This window comes from Otolemur garnettii, unplaced genomic scaffold (genome assembly GCF_000181295.1).
Source record: "Otolemur garnettii isolate 467f Iridium unplaced genomic scaffold, OtoGar3 scaffold00041, whole genome shotgun sequence".
In the NCBI taxonomy this organism is placed as follows: domain Eukaryota; kingdom Metazoa; phylum Chordata; class Mammalia; order Primates; family Galagidae; genus Otolemur; species Otolemur garnettii.
This window is the reverse complement of record NW_003852436.1, coordinates 5,893,123-5,916,710: the sequence shown is the minus strand read 5'-3', so window position 1 is coordinate 5,916,710 and position 23,588 is coordinate 5,893,123. Positions and strand designations below refer to the sequence as shown.

The window sequence follows — 23,588 nt, the reverse complement described above, 5'->3', positions numbered from 1 at the left end:
GCATCACAGCTGACAACAACCTCACACTCTTTGGCTTAAGCGATTCTCTTGCCTTAGCCTCCCAAGTAGCTGGGACTATAGGTACCTCCCACAACACCTGGCTATTTTCTTTTCGTGCAGTTGTCATTGTTGTTTAGCTGGCCTGGGCCAGGCTCAAACCTGCCAGCCTTGGTACATGTGGCTGGCACTCTAACCACTGTGCTAGGGGTACTGGGCCTCGGCCTGAGTTTTTTGAAAGATCAGTACAAAGCCAACCACTTCCTTATTTAATGATATTTTACTAAAACTCTAGCACTCTTTTGATAGCAAGAAAAAAAACCACGTTACATGGGCTACACAAAACTGAATTAACACAAATTAGCACCTTAGTGGTTTCCAATGTGTTGACATTTTATATATAATTTAAAGTTATTAAAATAATTTTTAAAAATTAATTTTGAAACAAACATCTTTTTGAACCCCTTAAGCATATCCTAGGGTTCCTTGGGACACCATTTGAACATCATTGATCTGTGGTCTCTTTTAGGCCCGAGAGTCTTTTGCTCTGGGTTAGGGTGAGATAGTGGATAAAATTCTCAGTGGACTTGTTTTTTCGTGGAGCAGTTTAGCATTTACAAAATTATAATACTCAGACCTGAAAGAGAACTCTGTCTTATTAATTTCAAGGAAAAGTGTCATTTTCCTTCTCCTAAGGCAACCAATGGAATAGAACAGAAGCATTCATGTTAGTCTGTTTCTTCTCTTTCAACCTCTTAGTCAAATCTTCACAAGAGTCCTTCCTCCCAGAAAACATACCTCCCGTCAGATGACACTACCCTTGACTTTCTCATGAATGATGCTTAATTCTCTTCACATCACTTATTTTCCAAAACTCATGTCTAACTACTTAAGTTAGTTAGCATTCTTCTTAAAGGCACTGGAGTGTCTTGGAGAGAAAGGGAAGGGCTTAGAAGCCCTGCATCCTCTTGTCTCTATGTATTAGCAGTGTGATTTGAGGGTGTCCTCCTCTTAACCTCTTGGGACCTTAGTTTCCCCACCTGTAAAATGAAGATCATAATAACACCTATCCCCAGTGGTTGTTGGAATGCTCAATCCTTGTGTAATTATTTAAATGGTACTTGTGTGCAGCATTAAAACAAATAATGGTCTTTCAGGAAGTTAGATAGAGTTTTCTTAGTGGGTTATGGGGCTTCAAAAGAATCTGACGTGAACTGGTGACACTTTACTGTAAAGGGGGCTTTACTTTCACAACTCACCAATGTATGCCTATGAGAACTGGAAAATTGGAATCTTAATCCAGTGGCTTTCCCATTCCTTTTCCACCTTCACTTTTATCTTGAATTTTTTATAAATACTCAAAAAAAAAAATGGATTTGTCTTCTTTAAATGGCAGTACAGCTCCATCAAATATATGAACCGAGAGATAGACAGTTTATAATCAGAGTGGCTCAGTTCCTAAAATGTTTGGAACGAACAGTGAAATAAGGGGCCCCTTGATTAGTGAGGCTTCCTCAGTGCCTCAAAAGTGTAATATCTGGAAGCTTTAAGACTCATAAACAGAAGTCAGGACAGGTCCTGTGAAAGTTCTTTGCAAGTGGAGTTTCATACATGCACAAAGCTTTGTGTGTTAGTAGTAGGAATGAAGTAAAGATTGTGCATTAAGTCATAAATTGTTGCTTTTCTCTTAGCAATTTCCCCAAAGAAATAGAAATCTTTAATTCCACTTTTCTTTGCACATGTGGGTTTTTCTAAAGTGGGATAATTAAAAAGAGGGCAATTATACAGTCATATTAATTTTTAAATATAGGCTTTATGTACTGTTCCTAACATAAATATTTTTGGTAATTGAAAAAAATCAGGTTAGGCTTCACATTTCTATTTTTACATCTTCTATTTAGACCCAAATGTTTGGGAAATTAAACCTTGAGCAAATGAGTGTTTTCCACATGTTTTTCTTTATGTCATTAGCTAGATTTACATTTCTTCAGCACGTTACAATTTTACACCATTCTAGATATTGTCAGAATGAAAATCAGGATATATAGGACCTTGCATATTAAAAACAATATATAGCTTGCCTATTGTTTTTTAAGTGTCTTATTGAAGTTCTGTTGAATCCAGTTGTGCTAACAATACTAAGTATCTTTTTTTCTTAAGTCTCGAGGAGCTTATATTATGATTAATGCTTCTTGAAGCCACTGATATGTTCAGAGAGGATCTACTTGATAGCTGCCTTCTCTAGAAGCTGAGATTGTCTTCTAGAGCCACAGTAGTTTCTTGTCTTCGCTAGTTTCATCTTAGAGTTTTCAAATGTTTTTGAATGATGCCTACAACATGGAAGCATTTTAAATACATAACCATTCATGTTAATTATTCCTTTCCAAGAATCAAAGTCACAGATGTACTAAACTTCTGTGTTTAGTACATCTAAATGTACTAGATATTTAATTACTCTGTTGTGATGAACTAGGATGCTCTTGGAAAAGGATTTTACAAAGAGTTCTCTGAGGGAGAAAGCAAGCTTAAGAAGGCGAGGAATTTGCCTATGGCCAGACTAGCCTGAACGCACCGAATCTCCTCTGATCTTGGAAGCCAAGCAGGGTCGGGCCTGGTTAGTACTTGGATGGGAAGAAGGTGAGGAACCCCCAGAAGTGGCTGAAAGGTGCAAAGGGGAGAAGTGGGCTAAATAAACAAAGTCCTCTTAGGAGCAGCCTTCCTGGTAGAGTTCAGAAATACTCATCTGAGGATTGCTCTGGAGCCTGTCCTTATTCCCTTTTTGGTTCAGATTCCTATGGCATTGTCCCCAAAGAGCAGGATTTTAAGCACTTTTCTAGAGATTTTTCTGGACTCCTCCTTTAGTAGTGCTAGAATCCAAGTGATTACCCAGACATTTCAGTAAACACTGTGGCTTAGATAGTAAAGGTCTTATACCCAGTCTAATGATTAGATCCAAAGAAAGTCACTTTTGGTGGGATATTTTATAGTTCTTATTTTTTGTTAACCGAGGTAATATTGGAACACCATCAGCTGTCACTAATTTGGAGCCAACACATTTTATTCATGCAACAAATGTATATTGAACACATACTATGTGCCAAGTGCTAGGCACTTAAGATACGTCAGTATTAAAACAAAAATCATTGCCCCCCTGAAGCCTTCCTCTGTGTTGAGGGAGCATAATGATTTATATGGTATGTGATTCATCTTCTAGGGCTGCCATAACAAAATAGCATAGATCAGGTGGCCTGTTCAAACAGCAGAGATTGATTTCTCATTGTTTTGGAGACGGGATGCCTAAGACCAAGGTGTTGGCAACTTGGTTTCTCCTGAGGCCTCTTTCCTTGGCTTGCAGATGGCCGCCTCCTCAGTGTGTCCTCACGCACGGCCTTTCCTCTCTGCACATGCACCTCTGGTGTCTCTTTCTTATTCTTTTGGTTCTTCATTGTGACCAGTCACATTAGATTACGGCTCCACCCTCATGATCTCATTTAACTTTAAATATCCCCTTAAGGAGCCTAACCCAAATGGTATATTCACATTAGCAAGTTGGGGCTTCAACATGTGAACACTTTATAACAGTGTGTTATTAGGTGATAAATGTTTTGGGAGAAAAACTAGAAAGTTCTATCAGGGTAAGAGAGATTGGGAGTACTGTCAGGGTGGGGACTTCAGTTTGAGCAGGATGGTATTTGAGCGAAGATTTGAAGGTAAAGTCACATTCAAATTTTATGATAACACAGGTGCCAAAATTGGGCAAGTGGTGTGGAAGCAGATAAGGGGCATAGGTGGGCAGCTCATGGACCTGGGTTCTGGGCCCAACTCTGCATCTTTCTGGTAGTGAAGCTTCCAAATGTTGATTTAGCCCTGTAGGGTCCAGTTACCAAATATACTTGTCTGTGTGAACATGAGATTTCAGAAAGTACATTCTTAGAGGGGCATAAGGTGGCAGAAAGGACTTTGTGCTTATGTATTGGCTTAGAGTAGATGGTGGGTGATGGGTGCTAGATATTTGCTTTGGGGATTTATTTTCATCGTTTTGTTTGTGAAGATGGAATGGGCTTAAGGTTCATTCAAGTAAGTGTTTCTAAGAATTCTATATTAGGATAAGATCCTTTTACTCAAAAGACAGACACACCCAAGGCAACCAACCTATTATTCCTTCCACATGGGCCTTTAAAGGACATCGAGATGCCTGTGAAAATGAGAAGTGGTGTAAGAGGGTGCTTGTCTCTATTTTCTTGGTCTTTCCTAGCAAATGTATAGCTCAGTGGGGAAGGCCTGGGGTAGCTGAGCCACAGAATCTGTCCCATCATAGGCCAGTTAGCTCCTACCCTAGCCACATACCAACCAACCATACTAAAAATGGAAAAAAGACAGTAGTGGAAAAACTGGTGAAATCTGAATAAAATCGAACATGGTAATGTGAATTTCCTAGTTCTGACAAATGTACTATGGTTATGTAAGATTAGGGAATAGTGGGTGAAGGATGTATGGGAACTCTTGGTACCATTTTTGCAGCTTCTCTGTTAATCTAAAATTATTCTAAAATAAAAGGTTTTCTTGAGAAAAAAAAAAAGCCCCTTTTGAACTTGGAGATGAGTTGGGCAACTGAAATGGATTTATTCACTGTGACCAGAAGAACAATGAATGCCAAGTACATGCCCCACCGGTTTGGGTCAGTAGCATCTCCTTACATTAAGGCAAGTGTGGTATATCTCTAGTCTAAGTTTTTCTCTTTGGCACATTCTACTTCCTCACCTTACCGCTGCACCCCAGGTTTTTGCTTTGGATATTGCCTCTGACTCATGTTTTTATTCAATATTTTATGGCAGAATAATTGCCTGAAAGCATTATTCTATAATAGGATTAGGTGGGGAGAGTGCTAGTAAGTCAGGGAGGCAGTGGCATACACAAGAAAGAGACATTTAGAGTAACCAAAGAGAAAATGCCCAGACACTGTGTAGAGGGAACACTTGCCCTTCTTAGAGGTGCAGAAGTTTTGGAAGCCCACACTCTTCAGAGTCCTAGGCTTGTGGAGTATATTATGTTTTTTTGCTCAGGGCCCAGCCTATTTTTGGTCAAGTTGTGGTCCCTCCAACTGTTAGCACAATGTGATCGTGCATTCCATACTTCATTAAGTATGGGCAGCTAAGAGGGGGGTGTGGCCTTTCATGTATGTATAATCCTTTTTTTCTTTTGACAGCTGCAAATCAGAAGGAGCCCATGAATCTTAATTTTAAAGTGAAAGAGGAGCCTAAGGAAGAGGAGGCCCTAAGCACCACTTTGCCTCGGTCCAGCTACGTATTCAGCCCAGAATCTGAAGTGTCAGCCCCAAGCATCTCTGAGGACACACTTAAGTCCCAGGAAGGGAAGGGGAATGTACTAAGGCAGGATATGTCAGTCAAAGCAGCATCTGAACTTCTCATGAAACTCTCAGGTACTTGATTTATTCTGAAATACTCACATTCTGATCATTTTACTTATATGCCAACTGGACTGCTTCCTGCATGGGTTATAATTAACCTAAAGGCAGCAATATCACATTGTTGCAGTGAATTCAAGGAATGATCAGATTACTTGGCTCGAATTCCTGTGTTGTATATATGAGTTTGTGCATATTATCTGTTTGCCTATTTTATTAAATGCATCCTTCTCCTGGATATTACTGCAAATTTTTGGAAACCACTGCTGCGTGCTAAGAAGATGTAAGGCTGGGCCTTAATTTTAAATGGGTTCTAATGACATTCAGAGCTCTTCCGCTAGTTGATCAAAATACCTATTCTTTCCCAATAGAGGATCTTGTATTTTGTGCATGTTGATACTATAATCCTTAAGGGCCATTAAAAATATATTTTTTTAACTTCATAAGCAGTTGTGATGGCACTTGAAGTAATTACGGATATACTAGCAATGAGAGATTTTATGGATAGAGAGTTTTATAGTGGAGTATTACAGTAATTAATGAATGAATACTTCTTTTTAAAATTTTTAATTAAAAAATTTTTTTTATTTCCCTCCCTCCACCCCTTGAATAATTCTTTACTAATGTCTGAACATAACCCCAGCCTATTAAAATATAGGAAAAATGGGCTATAATTTGAAATTTGTGTATTTTGGATATTTTTTCCTACCCTGTCTCCTCTCTGTTCTACTCCCTGCACAACAAGCAAAAATATAGTGTCTTTCAAAACTTAAATGTATGACTTTTCAGAACATGGAAAGAAAAGTTATATCAATAATAATACTTGTCAAGTCATAGCCCATCCTTAGTTCACTGCCTCTTAAGGGTAATTTTTAGAAACTGTATTTAAAATGCTAATATGAATCAAAAGCTGTTTTTAGTTTGGAACTTGCTGTGCTTGGAGGATGAAAGCAAGAAATTCATTAGAGAGACTCCTCTGCGATCTATAATTTCATCAGCAATTCTGACTGTGTTTCTGGTTGACTAGTAGGTTGGAAAGTAAGAAATTAATAGTGATTTACTTATAGTCATTACCTCAGAACACTTGAAATTCCTATATTTGCCAGTTGGTGGGGTTAAGAATTCTTTGATGTTAATTCAGAGCACTCTGGAACTTCAGGGGAACATGATATGTTACAGATAAAGCATAATGCAGTCATTATAACCTTATTGTAACCTCATTTCCTAAACTTTGCTGTGATGGGGCACTTCCTCTGATGCAGATGGGAGGTCTAACAGGAGATTGCTTTTTGAAAGCTGAAAGTTTTTAAAAAGTGTTTAAGAATATATTTTTGAATATTTGAATCCTCCTTCTTGTATCAAAAGATCTTAGTGACAGAGTAATTCATCTTTTGTTTTTCTGATCAATTCAAAGGTTCCACAGCTCTGATTCTTCCCCCACGGAATACGCTTTCACATTCCAGTGATCTGAACTCTCATCCCACAGTGGTCTTTGTCCCCCTCCTGAAGCTCAGACTCTAGTGTACAGTATTTCTAGTTTAGAGTTTGCTGGACAGCCGGTATTGTGAACATAGCAAGCTGAAGTGGCACTGAGAGGTAATGTGCAAAAATGAGATTTCTGGAGAGATGTTCTTTAAAGAAAGTATTTTATCATAATCCTTCTGGATGATTCCCTTTGAGACAGCAAAGTATGAAATCATTTCCTAGATAATAATGAGATCCCTCAGACAGAATCCAGCTACGCAGCCATGAATATTTAATGATATTTGTGGACAGCCGTGGCCCTTCTAAATGTGTTGTAGACTTTCAATTGAGGACATATGCCATGGGATTCAACAATAGATGAATGGATGACATGTTCATATTTCCAAAGGGCAGCTACCCTTGTTTTGTGATGTGGAAACAAAAACTTTTGAAGACTGAAAACTACTTTTTCCCCTGAAAACATTGCCCAGCATTCAGCATGAGAGAGACTTAAGTCAAAGAAATATGCATCGTAGTCCTGACCCTTATGTGCCATGGTCTAGTCAGACGTAATCCAGCACTTGGATCTTGGTACTGCTAATCTCTAGAAGCCTGTGGTAAGGTAAATGGGAAAGAAGTTTTTAAGTTAGTCTTAAAAATAGGGGCATGTAACTTAAGAACAAACGTCTTGTCAATCCTAAGCCACCAGGTAAAGAGGATTCACCCTTTATTCGGTTTTAAGTGGATACTGGAGTTTCTTTCTTACAGGAAAGAAGATGTTAGGGAAAAACTTCATGTCTTTCCTTGAGTTGTGATTTTAACAATTTCGGTGCTCATTCTCTGAAACTCAGGCAAGTAAAGGACTCAGCAATGTCTTCAGACTCCCTTTTCTATGATCATTTCTGTACCTTCTACAGACAAGAGTAATAACTCAGGTTCCAAAGCGTCTATGCAGCCAATCAGCACTGCCGAATGTTCCCTTCGGCCAATACCCACAAAGCCTTGTCATGGGCCTTCTTGTGAACGGGAGTCCCTGTTGCTTCCTGCCTGCTCATTTTTCATTTGTAGTCTTCGGTCATGCTGGGGAGAATCCTTTCGGTGAGAAAGAGTTGTGAGGGGATGAGTTATGCAAGGATAATGCTTGGGGCATACTTATCCTTATTTAAGTTATGACCCAAGGAAAATAAAATGCTTTCTTCTCTTTTTACTTATTTCCTTGAGATTAGAAGCATAAGCTATTCTTTGAGTCTTTTCATTGAAATAATATGAGGAAACTAGTCAACAATTTTGACTGCTTCATTTCCAGTTTTAAATTAGTGTTAACTCCTTAAGGGGAGATGCTTGGCACATGGCCTAGTCCTAGCCAAATATCATGTGAAACTTTTCTATGTGGAGAAACCTCTGTAGGTATATTGTTTTCCAAATTGACATTTATGTTTTATGGGAAAACACAGATGAGTTAAGAGCCTGGGCTAAAGTTTTCATTTAACTGTATGTTTGAGAAAATCTGAGTTTTCTTCCTTCCTGTGGTTCAGATTCTATTTCCAGTTGTTAATTGGGAAGTCGAGTGCCTGACAGCTGGGCCAAGTAAATTGATTGCCATAAAGAAAGCAACCCACTCTGAGAAAGCCACTGGAAGTCTACGACTACCTGTTGTTATGTGATACAAAGCAGCCAAAATAATCAGACTTTTCTGCTAAGCATATGGTTGCCAAAGATAATTCCCAGAAGTCTTCATTTAAAGAGGCTAAAATCTCATAGTTTAGTACAGAGAATACAGGACATTAGACAGGATCAGACATTCAAGGTACCTTTAAACCCTGGCTTTGCAGCAGCCAACTGCCTTGCGAACTTACAGGACAGGTATGTTATCAAGGATGTGATGTAATGCTAAAAGTGACACAAGATCTGCTTTATCTCTTGTGCTTTAAGAGAAGCAGTTAGATACAAGGACATACAGACATACCCTCATCTTTCTTTGTGGAGTCAAGTATTTACATGGGAATGCATATATACAAAGGGTGAACCTAGAAGTAGCAAATAAGAATGCCATTTAAAAATATGAACTCCACCAAAAAAAGTATGTAGCTGGAAAGCTGGAGTTATTCAGAAAAGCTAATGAAAATTTAAACATGTAAATCTCTCTAACATGGCACATAAAACTTCACTTTTAGACATTAATTTGAAACAAATTTTTTAAAATTTCTGGTTTATATTCATTTACTCTTGCCCAGTCCTGGAGAGGCATATAAATTCTAATTGCCTTTTGTATAGGAATCTAAGTGGCCTCTGCATGTAAAGTACATAGTGATGCAGGGTTGGAGGTGTCACCCAAATAAGATAGAATTTTAGCAATGAGATACTTAGAGGTAGGTACACTTCTACACTGTTGGTGCGATTGCAAATTAATGCAGCCTTTTTGAAGAGAAGTGTGAAGAATCCTCAGAGATCTAAACGTACACCTTCCATTTGATCCTGCAAACCCATTACTCGGTATCTACCCAGAAGAACAAAAGTTATTTTACCACAAAGACATTTGCAGTAGAATGTTCATTGTGGCTCAATTCATAATTGCCAAGTCATGGAAGCAACCTAAGTGCCCATCAACCCATGAATGGATCAACAGACTGTGGTATACGTATACCAGGGGATATTTTTCAGCCATTAAAAAGATGGAGACTTTAGTCTTTTTTATTTACCTTCTTTACTAAGAAGATACATTTTCTTAGTAAAATATTGCAAGAATGGAAAAATAAATATCCAGTGTACTCCATACTAATATGAAATCAATATATAAATAATTACATGTGCATACGAACAATAAAACACTATTATAGTTCAGTTGGGGGGTAGAGGGAAGCAGGAGAGGGGAGGACGTTTGGCAGAGGGAGGGAGGGCATGAGGTAGGATCTCACCTCATGTGCCCATGGTGAAGGTATATAACATGCCCCCTGGGTGAGGGGCTCGTCTACAAATGGAACTTTACCCTGGAAGTGAGAACAGTGTAACCTAAAAATTGTACCCTCATATTAATTTGAAAAAATTAAAAAAAAATACTTGGAAGCAGGAAAACTTGGGTAGGATGATGTTTTAAGGTGAATTTAATCTCGGAGGTGGACTGAAGTGGAAAGGAAAGAGACCCTGCTGATTTTATTAACAATTTTAATTAAAGCCCCTTTGGTTATATTTAACAGAAACCTTTTTTAGGTAGTTTAGGCAAGATAGGAGAATTTAATAGAACACACAGGTTTGGGATTGGCTTATGGATCCCAGGGACACAGTGAGGCCTCAGTTACTCACTGAAACTAGAGACTGGAGGGCCATATGGAACCTGGGAAGCCCTCCCCCCACCTCATCCCTGTTTATCTGAGTGGACAGATGGACTTTCTCCGTTACCCAGTCTACATGGTAGAAAATGGGAATTGCCAACAGCTTCTACTTTTACCTCTTGTTCAAAAGAGCAGCCAAACAGAAATGTCTTAGTCCCAGTTCCAGATTCCAGCTGAGTACCTTGGCTCCTATTTGGACCCACCAGTAGAAATTTCTCCTAAGTCTGGGGATGAGGGCATATTGGGCAGCTGTGTTGGGCAGCCATGTGTGATTGCTGGGAGAGAGAAGAATCTCCAGAAGCTAACTCTGGGTGAGGTGTAAAACAGGAAGATAGTGCAATACGTATGAACCAGAAAAGGTCTAGGAACAGATTTTTGTAATTGCTGTTATTTCAACATTGAATGGAAATGTGTTTTGGCCTTTGGGTACAGGTGACCTTTCTTTCCAGTGGGGATGTTGTCTACCCAGCCCCAGCTAAGTTGGTAGGGCAGTACTTCCCTGGACCAGCAGGATATCATGGGATGGGGGGATAGAGAAGTGTTAGGAAAACAAATTCTTCAGCCCTACCCTGGACCTAATTGAAACTATGGGGGTGGGTCCAGCTGTTTGTGTTTCAATAATCCTTCCAGTGATTCTGATATAGCTGAGGTTTAAAAAGCACTGTGCTGAGGAAATGGTTAATTGGAAAAATAAGTTTCGTTCACCTGAAAAGAATGCTTTAAGGTGAAGCTGATAGAGAACAACGTTCTATTAAATGTACATTTTACTTTTTAAAAAGAACCATCTCTCTTCAGTGAAGATTCTTTTTAATTTATTATGAAATAATGGTATCTGGGAACCTTTTTTTAGAAGGGCACATGTACCTAATAAATCAAGATAGTGTTGGCTGTGAGCCTCAGATAATACTACTTTTTTCCCATGTTCTTTGCTGTTAAATTTCATGATTATTTCTGGGCTATGCTGGCATTCTTTTAGGAGGAAACCCTTTCTGTGCCTCCCTACAAGATAATCTAAGATCGTGTTGGAGACTCTTCTAAAGAATTTCTTGAGATAAATTAGAAATTTTAGCTAAATAATTTCTCAGGGAAAAAATAATTTACCATCCTATTTGGTATTTCTCCCTGTGAAAATTGCAGTCTAGCAAACTTCATAAACAGTGTGACTTCAATAATATTCTTTAAGGATGACAGTTAGGTGTTTTAGGGCTGGGCATGGTGGCTCATGCCTGTAATCCTAACACTATGTGGTAGGCCAAGGTGGGTGGATTGCCTGAGCTCAGGAGTTTGAGACCAGTCTGAGCAAGAGCAAGACCCTGTCTCTAAAAATACCTGGATGTTGTGGCAGGCGGCTGTGGTTCCAGCTAGCTTAGGAGGCTGAGGCAAAAAACTCACTTGAGCCCAAGAGTTTGAGATTGCTGTGAGCTATGACCTCACAGTACTCTACTGTGGGGCAACAAAGTGAGACTCTGTCTCAAAAAAAAAAAAAAAAGAAAGAAAGAAAGAAAGAAAAGAAAATCCAAGTGTTTTAGTCTTATTCTAGTGTCATCTCATCTTAACCTTCTTCAGACTTAGCAAGGCAGATAATTAAGTGTGGAGAAGATGCGAGGCCTAGTTGTATGTGGTTTTTCCTGGTTCCTTGTGATTCTACTTGCTTACATAGGCTGAAAGCAGAGTTTACTCCTAAAATGCACAGATAGACAGATATATTAGCTATGTTAAAAAAAATAAATTTATGTAAAAAAGTTAAAGAGTAATTTGGCAATATCAGTAGAAAATTATTTTATTCATTTATTTTTATTAATTTTATTGAATCCTTATTCTGTTTTTCTAAAAATTTATATATTTTTGGATTGTTATGCTTTAGAGAAGACTTCTAGAATGATGTTTTTATGTGCCATCCCATCTTTCAAGACATCTTCTTTATTGAAATATAATTCACATATCATAAAACCTTCCCAGTTTAAGTTCAGTGATTTTTGGTATATTCACAAAGTTGTACCACCACTAACTACATCTAATTCCAGAACATTTTCATTGTCTCAAAAAGAAACTTACCCATTGGTAGTCGCTCTGTGTCCCCATCAACACCACCCAAAACCAAGGCAACCACTAATCTGTCTGTTTCAACAGGTTTTCCTATTCTGGACAATTCATATAAGGAAATAATATAGTATTTGTTTTTTTGTGCCTGACTTCTCTCCCTTAGCATAACGGTTCCAAGGTTCATCTGTGTTGTGACAAGTACTAGTACTTCTTTCCTTTTTATGGCTGAATGATATTCTGCTGTGTGGATATACCACTTTGTTTTTATTGATTTATCTGTGGATGCAGACGTTTGGGTTGTGTCCCAGCTTCCTCTACTGTGAACCTTCATGTGGAAATTTTCACGTGGATTCAGGTTTTTACTTCTCTTGGGCATATTCCTAGGAATGGAATTGCTGGGTCACATGATGACTCTATGTTTAACATTTTGAGGAACTGCGGAGTGGTTTTCCAAAGTAGCTGTACCATTTTCCATTCCTGCCAGCAGTGGATGAGGGTTTTAATTTCTCCACAACCTTGCCAAAACTTGTTTTCTTTCTGTCATTTTTATTATAACCATCATACTGGGGTAAACTAGTGTTATGTTGTAGTTTTGGTTTGCATTTTATTTCCCTGGTGACTGTGACGCTCAGCAGATTTTTGTGGGCTTACTGGCCATTTGTATATCTCCTTTGGAGAATTGTCTATTCAGGTTCTTTTCTTACTTTTTAAATTGGGTTGTCTTTTTATTCTGAAGTTGTAAAAGTTCCTTATATGTACACTCTGGACATAAGTCCCTTCTCAGACAGATGATTTGCAAATATTTTCTCCTATTTTTGCTGGTTGTCTTTCTCTTCCTTCATGGTGTTATTTACAACACAAAAGTTTTAAATTTTGATGAAAATTCCTTTTGTTGCTTGTGAGCACTCTTACATTTTCCATAATTCCAAAAATTAAAAAAACAGACTTGTTTAATATTAAAAGGAAAGCCCATCTTCACTTATCTTAGCAGAGTGCTATTTAATTTTCAGAGATATAAAGCCTGTGAAACTTTAAATAACACTTCCCTAGTAGAGTTGACCCCTCTGATTTCCATATTTGCTGGTAGTATTCTGTACTTTAGCTAATGGCAAAGAATATTCATATGTCAACAGTTTAAATGACTTAGAATGAATGTGACCAGCAATAGGCTTACAACTAATGGCTGGATCACTTTCCTCATTGCCATATATATCTTGAGCAACTGTCTTTATGTATGTATAAAACCCATGATTAGGGGAAAGTTAAATCTAAATAAGGAATTAGACTTTTTTTAGTACTTGCAAACTTAGAACTGGAGACATTTAGAGCACCAAAAGTATATCTTATACAAACAGGGAATAGATCACTTTAATGAGGTAAAAACTTGATATGTTTCTGTCCCCAGAGAATTCTTCTCTTTGAAGGTCTAGATTTTGTGAAGCTTAGAGCTTGTTTAGTGAGGGTGTTGTTAACCTGGCCAGTTCTTTCCCAGCTGCAAGTGGAAACTTGCTTCTAACAGGTTCTCTCATTGTAGCCAGGATTATGCTCACTCTTTGGCCAGTAAGAACCCTTGTGTTTATTTTGTAATTCCACATGCAGATTAAAAATCCTTGAGCCCATACTCCTGAATGGCCCCCCAGACACAAGTCTCTTCCAGTGCACAGTCCCAGGGCCAGTGCCTCCATCCCTCCTTCCCCTTTTAGCCCTCACCTTTCTGGCCACCTTTTTTGTTTTCTTGACCCTTCTCCCGTGTCTCCCACACAGAGGCCTGGACTTTCAAAGCCCTGACTCCAAAGGCTCGTGTTTTATTATCATCTCCTGTTGCATAGCCGCATCTGTTAGTATAGCCATGAAAATTTGTATTGGCTTGTGTTCCCAGAAACTAGGTAATAACTCTGAAAGGAACTTTGCGTGCTCCACCTTCATTATAGATTCCTTTTTGGCTGAGCTGCTCCAGGACTGGAGCAGGGAGGGGTTTGGACAGAGCAGGGATTGGGATAGTACTGCAGGGCAAGGGATGTGGGGGATGGGATGGGTGTGGTGGAGGGGGTTTCCAGACCTTCCTTCATACTGAGCTGAAGAATTCTGAGAGATGCCTAGGAAATGGGTGTGCAGGTTGGGATGGTGTGCCTGCCTCTTGTAATCCCGTGTTGCTTTCTGTTTCTGGTATAAATGACTGCAGATGTTATCTTATCTACAACCCAGACTGCGGCACAAAGAGGCTGTTAGTAAATACTATTTGAGGATGACAACTCTAAGAAGCTTTCTTTTTTAAGGGATCCAGTTGCAGTGTGGCTGCAAATATTTGAGTAACCAATTAAGCAATCTGTTCTCTTTTTCACTCAGAGGACAGATTTCCCTGCCTGATAGAAGTTCTAGTTTTTTATAGTTCCTTTTTGGCTATATGTCGCCACAGTTAGAGTCTGGTGAGGGAGAACATGACCGTTATTGTCCTGAACAGAATAATTTAAAACATTCTCATTCCACAGTGGCTTTTCTTCTCGTCACCATATTAACCTTTCACCTTGAGCTTATTCATGTCAAAGAAGGGGACGATTAGCATGTATAATTAAACCCCGTAGATACCCGTGCCCATCTGGGTACATGCTGGTCTCATAGACCTACCTCTGGACAAGAAAGTATCTATTGCTTAGTAGCCTGTCCATTGCCAGGTGGCCAAGTTACCCACTGGGCAGGAGTTGTTCTGGGTGGCAGTGTAGGGGCCACTCAGCCTGTCTGAGTGCTGGAAGGGCAGGGGATGTGGGGGATGGGATGGGTGCGTAGTCTGAAAGTGACAGGGCCCCATTTCCACTGGCCAGAGGAGTGTCCGTATTAACCCAAGTCAGGAAAACTTTCATAAGGAGAATTACTTCTCTTTAAGGCTTTTTATTCGTATGGAAAGAGAAATGATTTAAAAGTTGTTTTCTCTGTATCGAAGTGTGAGGATCCATGGCATTCTTTCTGAAGGGATCTTTGTCTTCCTCCTAATAATTCTTCTATTTACTCCATGTATTTTTCCCATTTTAAAACCATCTTGAGTTTACACTGTGAGTTGATTTACTTCCTTTTTTCTAGATACTGGATAGCTGCTGGATTCCAGCGCTTTTCCTGGATTCTTGCGGCTTGCTGTATGCTTGTATTGCCTGTCTCCATAGCTGGAAAAATGAGGGGAGGTAACAGAATAGGTACATGACCTGTCTCATTTCATCTAAGGTACAAAATCAGGTGGTGAGGGTCACTGTTTCAAGAATAAATTGCGAATTGTTTCCTTACTTCCTACTACTGCCATCCTTACCCCATCAACCCACTCTTACCATAAACATAAACACTCAGTTTCCCTCTTTTCACTGACAGAAATTCTTCCTGCTGTTTAAGGGTAGAGGGCATTCACGGGTAGCAGCCTTGCAGAGGCTTCCTATGATCCACATACATGCTGCCATAGGCACACTTGAGTCAAGAAGGGGAGATGCCCTCAGCAGAGCTACAGGATTAATGAGGGCAAGAGGTGAAACTGCAGGATTTTGGGGACTCGTTTTGAAAGCTGGATCTTCTCCTTTACTCTGTGCATTCAGATATTGGTAAGAACCTGCACTCAGACTTTAGCCATGCTAATTTAGCCAACATACTGGGTAAATGTGTAGGTAACACATTTTTTAACTTATTTTTTTTATTTGAAGAGTTCTGGAGAATAAAGAAAACTGGGGTCTAGGAAGATGATTTAATCATGACAGATTTAATCAGGACATACTTTAAATGTAGTGCCTACCCCCTACATTTTGCACCCTGTTTATTCCATCCTCATACCGTTTAGAGTATTTTCTCCTAAAACATTGTTCATAGCAGAAAGCTCTTACTGCTTTAGCTCTTTCAGAGCTAAAGTGTCAATCCTGTGTGTACCAGTGAATGATCACTTATTGGGGGCTACCTCTCCAGTTTGAGGGGTACCTCTTTTCTCCCTGCCTCTAGCTGACTACCCTTGGTTCTTTAGCACCTGCCCCGAGGAGGACACAGGAACCAGAGAGAGGAAAGAAAATAAAATGAATTGCTTATACCACTTGTAAGTAGGTTTGATTTAAAAAACATAAGGAAGATAAGGTTGAAATGCAGCCAGGTGTATTATGAGAATATCCATGCACTCTTTGTCTCTAAGAACTATGGGGAATGGAGGGCCCAGAGAGAACATTATTCACCAAGAGGAGGTCCCACCCACAGTCTGAGGACTCCCACAGGCTCGGACTAGAGACAGTACCCTCTTGAAGCGAAGGACTTACTTATTATTGGCTGTCAGGGGTTTCATTTTTGGCTAATGTATGTAAAGATTTTGTAATATTTGAATGACTCCTATATATTAACCTTCTTCTACTTCTTGTCTTATCTTTCCATTTCTTCTTATGGGCCTCTTTTTTTCTTAAAAAAAAAAAGAAAAATTTAACTTACTCATTCAACTAATATTTATTGAGCTCCTACTATCTTTTCCAAGCCTTGTTTAGGGTGCTAAGCTTAGAAAGGTGAATTAACACACTGCTTACAGCTGCATGGAGCCTACATTTTCTTTCCAACCCTTCTGTTGCTGCCCTTCTCAGTCTTGCTATCACATGGCTCCTGGTCTTTGTCGTGTGATGCCCTGCTCTCTGCACTGTGCTCACTGGCCCTTCCTGGGCTCTGCTCCGAGTCGTGTGATGCCCTGCTCTCTGCACTGTGCTCACCGGCCCTTCCTGGGCTCTGCTCTGAGTTGTGTGATGCCCTGCAGAAACACTGGCCAATGGGAGTGAACTAGTCAGGTCTTCTCAGCAGAGTTGTCCTTGTGACATGATTCATTATTATTTATACTAGCGCTGTTAATCAGTTAGCATGCATATTTATATTCTATACTAGTAGAATAGTACATAGTAGTAATAGCACCACCTAAGGAAAGCATTTAAACTTGTCTGCATATACTAAAGCTTTTGACCATCTGGAAGTAGAAAATAGTTGAAACTTTAGAAAAATTCTTAGTTACTAAAATAAAATTTTATTTGTGCGTGGCACCTGTGACTCAAAGGAGTAAGGCGCTGGGCGCTAGTCCCATGTGCCAGAGGTGGCAGGTTCAAACCCAGCCCTGGCCAAAAATGGCAAAAAATAAATTAAAAAAGAAAGAATCAGGAAAATCTGAATCTTTAAAAAAATAAATAAATAAAACTTTATTTGCTTCCTCTTTTTTTTTTTTTTTCTTTGAGGCAGTGTCTCACTTGGTTACCCTTAGTAGAGTGCTATGGCATCTTAGCTCATAGCAATTTCAAACTTTTAGGTTCAAGTGATCCTCTTGCCTCACCCTCCCAAATAGCTCAGACTGTAGCCACAATGTCTGGCTATTTTTTAAAGATGGTTGTCTCACTCTGGCTCAGGCTGGTCTCGAACCTTTGAGCTCAGGCAGTCTACCTGCCTTGGCTTCCCTGAGTGCTAGGATTACAGGTGTGAGCCACTGTGCCCAGCCAGTTATTTGCTTATTTTTCTCTTTGGTGGTAAGGAATCCCTCTGTCCTTCTCCCAACTCTTTGTGCATAAAGCAATGGCCAACCCATCACTTGACAGATGGCTCTTCCTTTTTGGTAATTTTTAATGGCAGCAGGAACTCTCCGGACTCTTTCAGGAATTCTGTTTAAAACCTACACATATACATACCCCAGCATTCTAGTTCATGGAAGGATATATAAAGGCCTATTAATCACAACAGATAAGAATGAACAAGACTTAGATTTATTAAATGGCAAAGGATAATGATGTTAAATAGCTTTAAGGTTAGATCAGATACTTTAATTGACCCTTTTCCTTTTTTTTTCTTTTTGCCTTTTTAATGTGAGACAAGAAAAGTCTATTCTGAACATTAGATGAAAAATAGGTTAATTTTTTAAAAATGAGATCATTTGGAATGTTACCAAATGGCATATGTACAGTTTAAATACATGTCTTTCTCTGATACCTAGTGATGAAATCATTAAATGGAAAGAAAACAAGATAATTGGGAGAGATTTTTCATTGAACACTGGGACACTCAGTTCAGCCCATAAAGATTGAGCCACACACATGTGTCTGAGCCCCAAGTGACTAAAGGATTTTCTGATTTGGACAAAAGTAAAATTGAATGCAGAATTTATGTTTGATAGACATATTCTGATTTGTGTTCATCAGAATCAAGTCAGATCCTTACGCTGCAGCTCAGGGCACAGTCCTGTGGCCAGTCTGAAACCTTTGCAAATACTCAATTGAGTTATCCAGGCAAGGATCTGTTGCATTGATTACTGGTTTAGGGAACACAAGACTAATTTAAAAGTCTATGTAAGAATAAAGTGACAAGTGCTTTGACCTGGTGGAAGATGATATGTTTCATGCGCCCCTAAAAGAGGAATTCCGAGTCTCCGTAACTCTTTATTACCTTTGAAGTTTGAGTTCAGTTCAGTTTTTTAGGGCACATTTGTTCTTTGCAAACTCAGAACAATTAGTAAAATAGAATCCTTGGTGCTCCTCACTGTGTGCTTTTTAAAAATAGACTCAAAGTTGATCCCCTACCTACCTGTACTTAATAGTGAATTCTAGTGTGTGTAGCTAGTTCGTGAGACATTTGTTAATCTTCCTTCCTAAGTTGCTACAGAGGGAAAGCACTAGTTAATTTATGATTCTGATGATCGATTCTGATGATCAAATTGAGGAAGTCAGTTCTGATAAAATACCTTTGAAATTGTTTTAGGAATTAAAAAGAGTGTGTGTGTGTGTGTGTGTGTGAGAGAGAGAAAGAGAAGAAGGAAAAGATGAACCAAAAAACCCTACTCCTATCCTTTTAAACAAAATTATCCTCATGTTTAGGTTACTATAAAAATTGGTGTCACCACCTAGAAAAAAGTATTTAATTCATTATGGATTAATGAATGATTTAATTAGGCCCTGATCGTTGGTTGTCCTCATCGTGGACATGGCTTGGTCTCGTGGTTTGGTTGGTTATTCCTGTGCTGCTCTGGGTGAAATGTGTGGGAAGTGTGCATGAGTGTGTCTACGGTAGAGGTCACTGCTTGAAGGTTCTTGTATATTGAGGAGAACTAGAGAAAAATTTGCCCCACCATTGTTTTCTTTTATGGAGAGAGTTTCCTCTCTTTTTTTCCCCAGGAACAGATGACCAGTATGTTTTGAGAAAGCAGGCATCCGATTAGAGATTCTATTGCGTCTCTCTAGGACAGTGTTTTTTACCCTTTTTTATCTCATGGCTCATATGAACCTACAGTTAAACTTCCACACTTACATTATGTTGACCAAAAGCAAAAAGTGTTTTAAAAAAGAATATACTTAACTGTACTTTGAGCTTCTTTTGAAAATAATTTAATTAATGATCTTTAAAAATTTTCATGGCACACCAGTGGGCTGTGGCACACCAATTGAAAACCACTGCTCTGGAGTGTGATAGCATCCCTTTGGAGTTTGTTTCTGGGAGCAGGTGGGAAGTTTTTCCCAACTAAAGACTCCTGTATTCTGGCCATTGTAGGAATGAACCAAGGTCCACACTGTAGAGAAAAATTAAATTTAATATATAAATTCCCCATGGAGAAGAAGCATGTACGCCAAAAGGGAGAATAACATTCAACATATAAATATAAGGTTCTGGGTTTTGGGTTTTTTTTTTTTTTTTGAGACAGTTTCACTTTGTCACCTTCGGTAGAGTGCCATAGTGTCATAGCTCATACTAACCTCAAACACTTGGTCTCAAGTGATCCTCTTGCCTCAGCCTCCCTAATGGCTGGGACTGTAGGTGCCCACTACAATCCATGGCTATTTTAGAGACCTGCTCTTGCTCAGGCTGGTCTTAAACCTGTGAGCTTGGGCGATCCATCCACTTTGGCCTCCCAGAGTGTAAGCAACAGGTTCTTAATTCTGGTAAAAAGAATGGAGATATAGTTATTTCCATTTCGCTGGGTATTTAGCTTCAGTTACAGGGTGAGGAATGGCTACAGGGCCTGGAGCTCCTTTATTCCCATGTTCATCTAAGAAGGAAAAGCTACATACATAGTATCAAACTTCTGTGGAATAACATTTCCATTTCTGGCACCTGTCTTTGGCCTCTTCTCTGGTAGGTCTGGGGTTTAGTCATCTTCTATGCAACCAAGAAAATCCACCCAACATTCATTCCATTTTGGTTTTGGAAGCACAAAAAGAGAAGGCAGAGGGAGAAGACAGCTCTCCTCTCTCTGATGATAGCAGATGCCAGGCCCCGAGATAGGGACACTACCATGAAGTCTCATTTCTGGTTCCTGATGGTTGGTTTCTCTGTGTTGACCCTTTTGGCCTGCATTATTATTCATGAAGTAGTAAGTAATAATCAAACCCAGTCAAAGCAGATGCCTGCTTTCCCAAAACACGTTGGTCATTGGAATAACTTGTGGCTCTTATTTATCGTCCGGGCCTCTGCTTTAGTTCAGCCTTTCATCATCTCCTTCTTGGATTATTATAGTAGACTCTTAGCAACTGCCTCCATTTGCATTTCCTCTCATCCCTTCCACGTGCCACTGTCATGCTGGTGTTCAGAGATGCACTTTGATCTTGCTGCTCCCCTGCACGAACCCCAGCAGCTGGCCCCTCACTGCTTCCCCATACAGTCAGGCTTCCAAGCCTAGCACCTGAGATACCATACCTGCCCCGACCTACCTTTCTACTTTTCTTTCTCTGAAATATAATTTGACAATCTTTATTAAACAAGGTTAAATGGGCGGCACCTGTGGCTCGGTGAATAAGGTGCAGGCTCCATATAGCGAGGGTGGTGGGTTCGAACCTGGCCCAAACTGCAACAAAAAATAGCCAGGTGTTGTGGCAGTGCCTGTAGTCCCAGCAACTCAGGAGACTGAGGCAAAAGAATCACCTAAGCCCAAGAGATGGAGGTTGCTGTGAACTGTGATGCCACAGCACTCTACTGAGGGTGACAAAGTAACACTCTGTCTCAAAAAAAAAGATGTAAACAAGGTTAAATGGTAGGTTTGATTTCTGCAGCATGAATAATTTTTTAAAATTCTTAACTCTTGGTATCGAGACAGAAAGTAGAAGGGGTTAGAAAGCCCAGGCTGGGGAGAAGGGGTGAGGAGTTACTGTTCACTAGGCATAGAGTTTACATTTGGGAAGATGACAGAGTCCTGGAAATGGATGGTGGTGATGGTTTACAACATGACTGTACTTAATGCCATTGAATTGTACACTTAGAAACGGTTAAAATGGTTATGTTATGTATATTTTGCCACAAGGAAAAACAAAACTAAACTCTTGGGCCTTTCAGTGAGATTGAGAATATAAAAGGTTAGAGATTTTTAAAGATTAGGGCAGGAGGGGATTTTGAATTTTTCTTTGGACAGAGCTATTCTGTGATTGCTGGCTGCGGGGTAGCAGGGCTGGGGAAGGGCCACCAGCCTCTCCCCTAAGATGAGCGCGTGCCATCTGGGAAGTTTGTCACGTGTTTTCCTCACTTGGGGAGTACAGTGGACCGGTGTCTGACATCTGCCTAGGAAATTTGGAGAGGAAGCATGGGCTGCAAGCAGCTTTGGTACCTGGGTAAAGATGAGTTGCCATGGTGTTACATTCTACCTAAACTTGGCCTCTATATCAGATAACGAGGTGGCTGTTCCCTTGACCCAAAGATAGGCCAAATTCCAGGAAGGCTAGCGTGGGCTTTGCCTTAAATGCTGTCTGGTGGGGCTGCCTAGAGAAAGATGGCACCTCAGCCCAAAAGAAGATGGAAACTGGCAGGTCAGTTCCTGTAAGCAGTGGAGGAAATAAGCTATACCAGGCAAGAGCAAGTTCACCCAGATAAAGGGAATTGTGGCAGAGAGATAGGTCACCTCAACATTAAAGGTCTCTGAAGACTCTGCGGGCAAATCCCCTGAGAGAAGCATCTGCAGGCCTAAGGCACAGTGAACAGACACCTCTCTCAGCTTCTCACTGCTCCTAGCCCTTCTGGAATCTGGAAGGGTTGCTAGTGGTCAGGAGAGAAGACAAGGTGGCTGGAAAGGGAGAAAGCTGACACCCCTTTCCCACCCCACTCTATGCGCCTGGCAGCTTAGAGATTCTTCCAGGAGAGGAGAGACTCCCCTTCATAGAAGGCTGGACTGAGCAGTATAACACCTAAGCTTAAGCATTCTGGTTTCTGAATGCTCATTATGAATTGTGACTGTTTTGGTGTTTAAAGGGGCGATAAGGTTTTGTATTTTCTAAAAAGTACCAGGTTATGGGCTTGCCTGACTTTTCACCCAGGAATAGGGGAAGAACCTCCCCCTGGACAGGTTTAAAGAGACAGTGGAAGACAAAAATAGAGTTGCTTTTGTTATACCCTGTGAGTCCTGCTTATTCAAGGTACCAGTTCCATCTCTCAGTACTGCTTCCCCAGCCAAAGCAGATAACAGGGTATTCCCTGAGCACCCCAGGAAAAGCACAGTTTTTTTACCTTTGTGCTTGGGCTCCTAGTCTGCCTTGACTTCTTGTCCCACACTGTATTTTAATTTGCTTCCTGTAGGATATTTATACTTGTCATTCTTTAGATTTAAACTTTTTGAGGGCAAGAACTGTGTCTTATTTATCTCTTTAGCTTGAATATCATCTCTCATAGTACTTAGTACATAATAGACATTTTAAAAAGATTTAGAATGACCAAAAAATGACTGGCAAATGAAGTAAAGCACAGTTTGATAGCTAAGAAAAGACAATGTTGACACTTTCTTACTGCTATTTCCTTCTTTTGCCAAGCACAGTTTGAGTAGGGCTTAGCCCCTTCAGAAACCCACCCCTCCAGTGCTGCTAGGAATATTCAGCATTTTTACACACTTCAAAGAGCGTTGTTTCACACTTCTCTGTCACAAACTGACCTTTGTCATCTTTTTATAGGTATATATAATTGTTTATAACTTTTAAACAACTTAGGTAAAGGATCATGCATCCATATTTATCATAGAAAGTTTAAAAAATACAAATCAGCATTGCAATAGACAATCATTCACACCTCCCTCCCCCAAGCATAACCTACTATTAACACTGTCCCTCACCTTTGTTTGTTTCTTGGTCACTTGGAATAAAATGTGTATCTACTACTTTTTTTGGGAAGAGATTCTAAAAGGATTTACATTGTGTTTGGAGGGAGGAGTGAAATCCTGGATGTGTAGACATGTTCCTGGATAAGGGGAATAGTGGCTTAAAGTGAGCGGAAGTGATTAATCCAACCATTTCTATGTTTGAATGCCCCAGACAAAAAGGAGAGAGCTGGCCTGAGGACCTGGTCGAGCTTGCCACAGAAACCCGTGTTCCCAGAGCATATCAATTCCTAATTCCCAGGCT

At 39.8% G+C, this 23,588-nt stretch overlaps 1 protein-coding gene across 3 annotated transcripts in view; it reads left to right on the top strand.

Annotated features, from left to right (window-relative positions):
* Positions 1-23,588, top strand: part of ZNF827 (zinc finger protein 827) — a 167,876-nt gene that overhangs the window by 60,111 nt on the left and 84,177 nt on the right. For all 3 annotated transcript variants that reach the window (XM_003790199.2, XM_003790200.2, XM_012805398.2), the window contains one exon: positions 5,204-5,437. In XM_003790199.2, the coding sequence (XP_003790247.1) occupies positions 5,204-5,437 (234 nt within the window). The remainder of the gene's footprint in view (positions 1-5,203; positions 5,438-23,588) is intronic.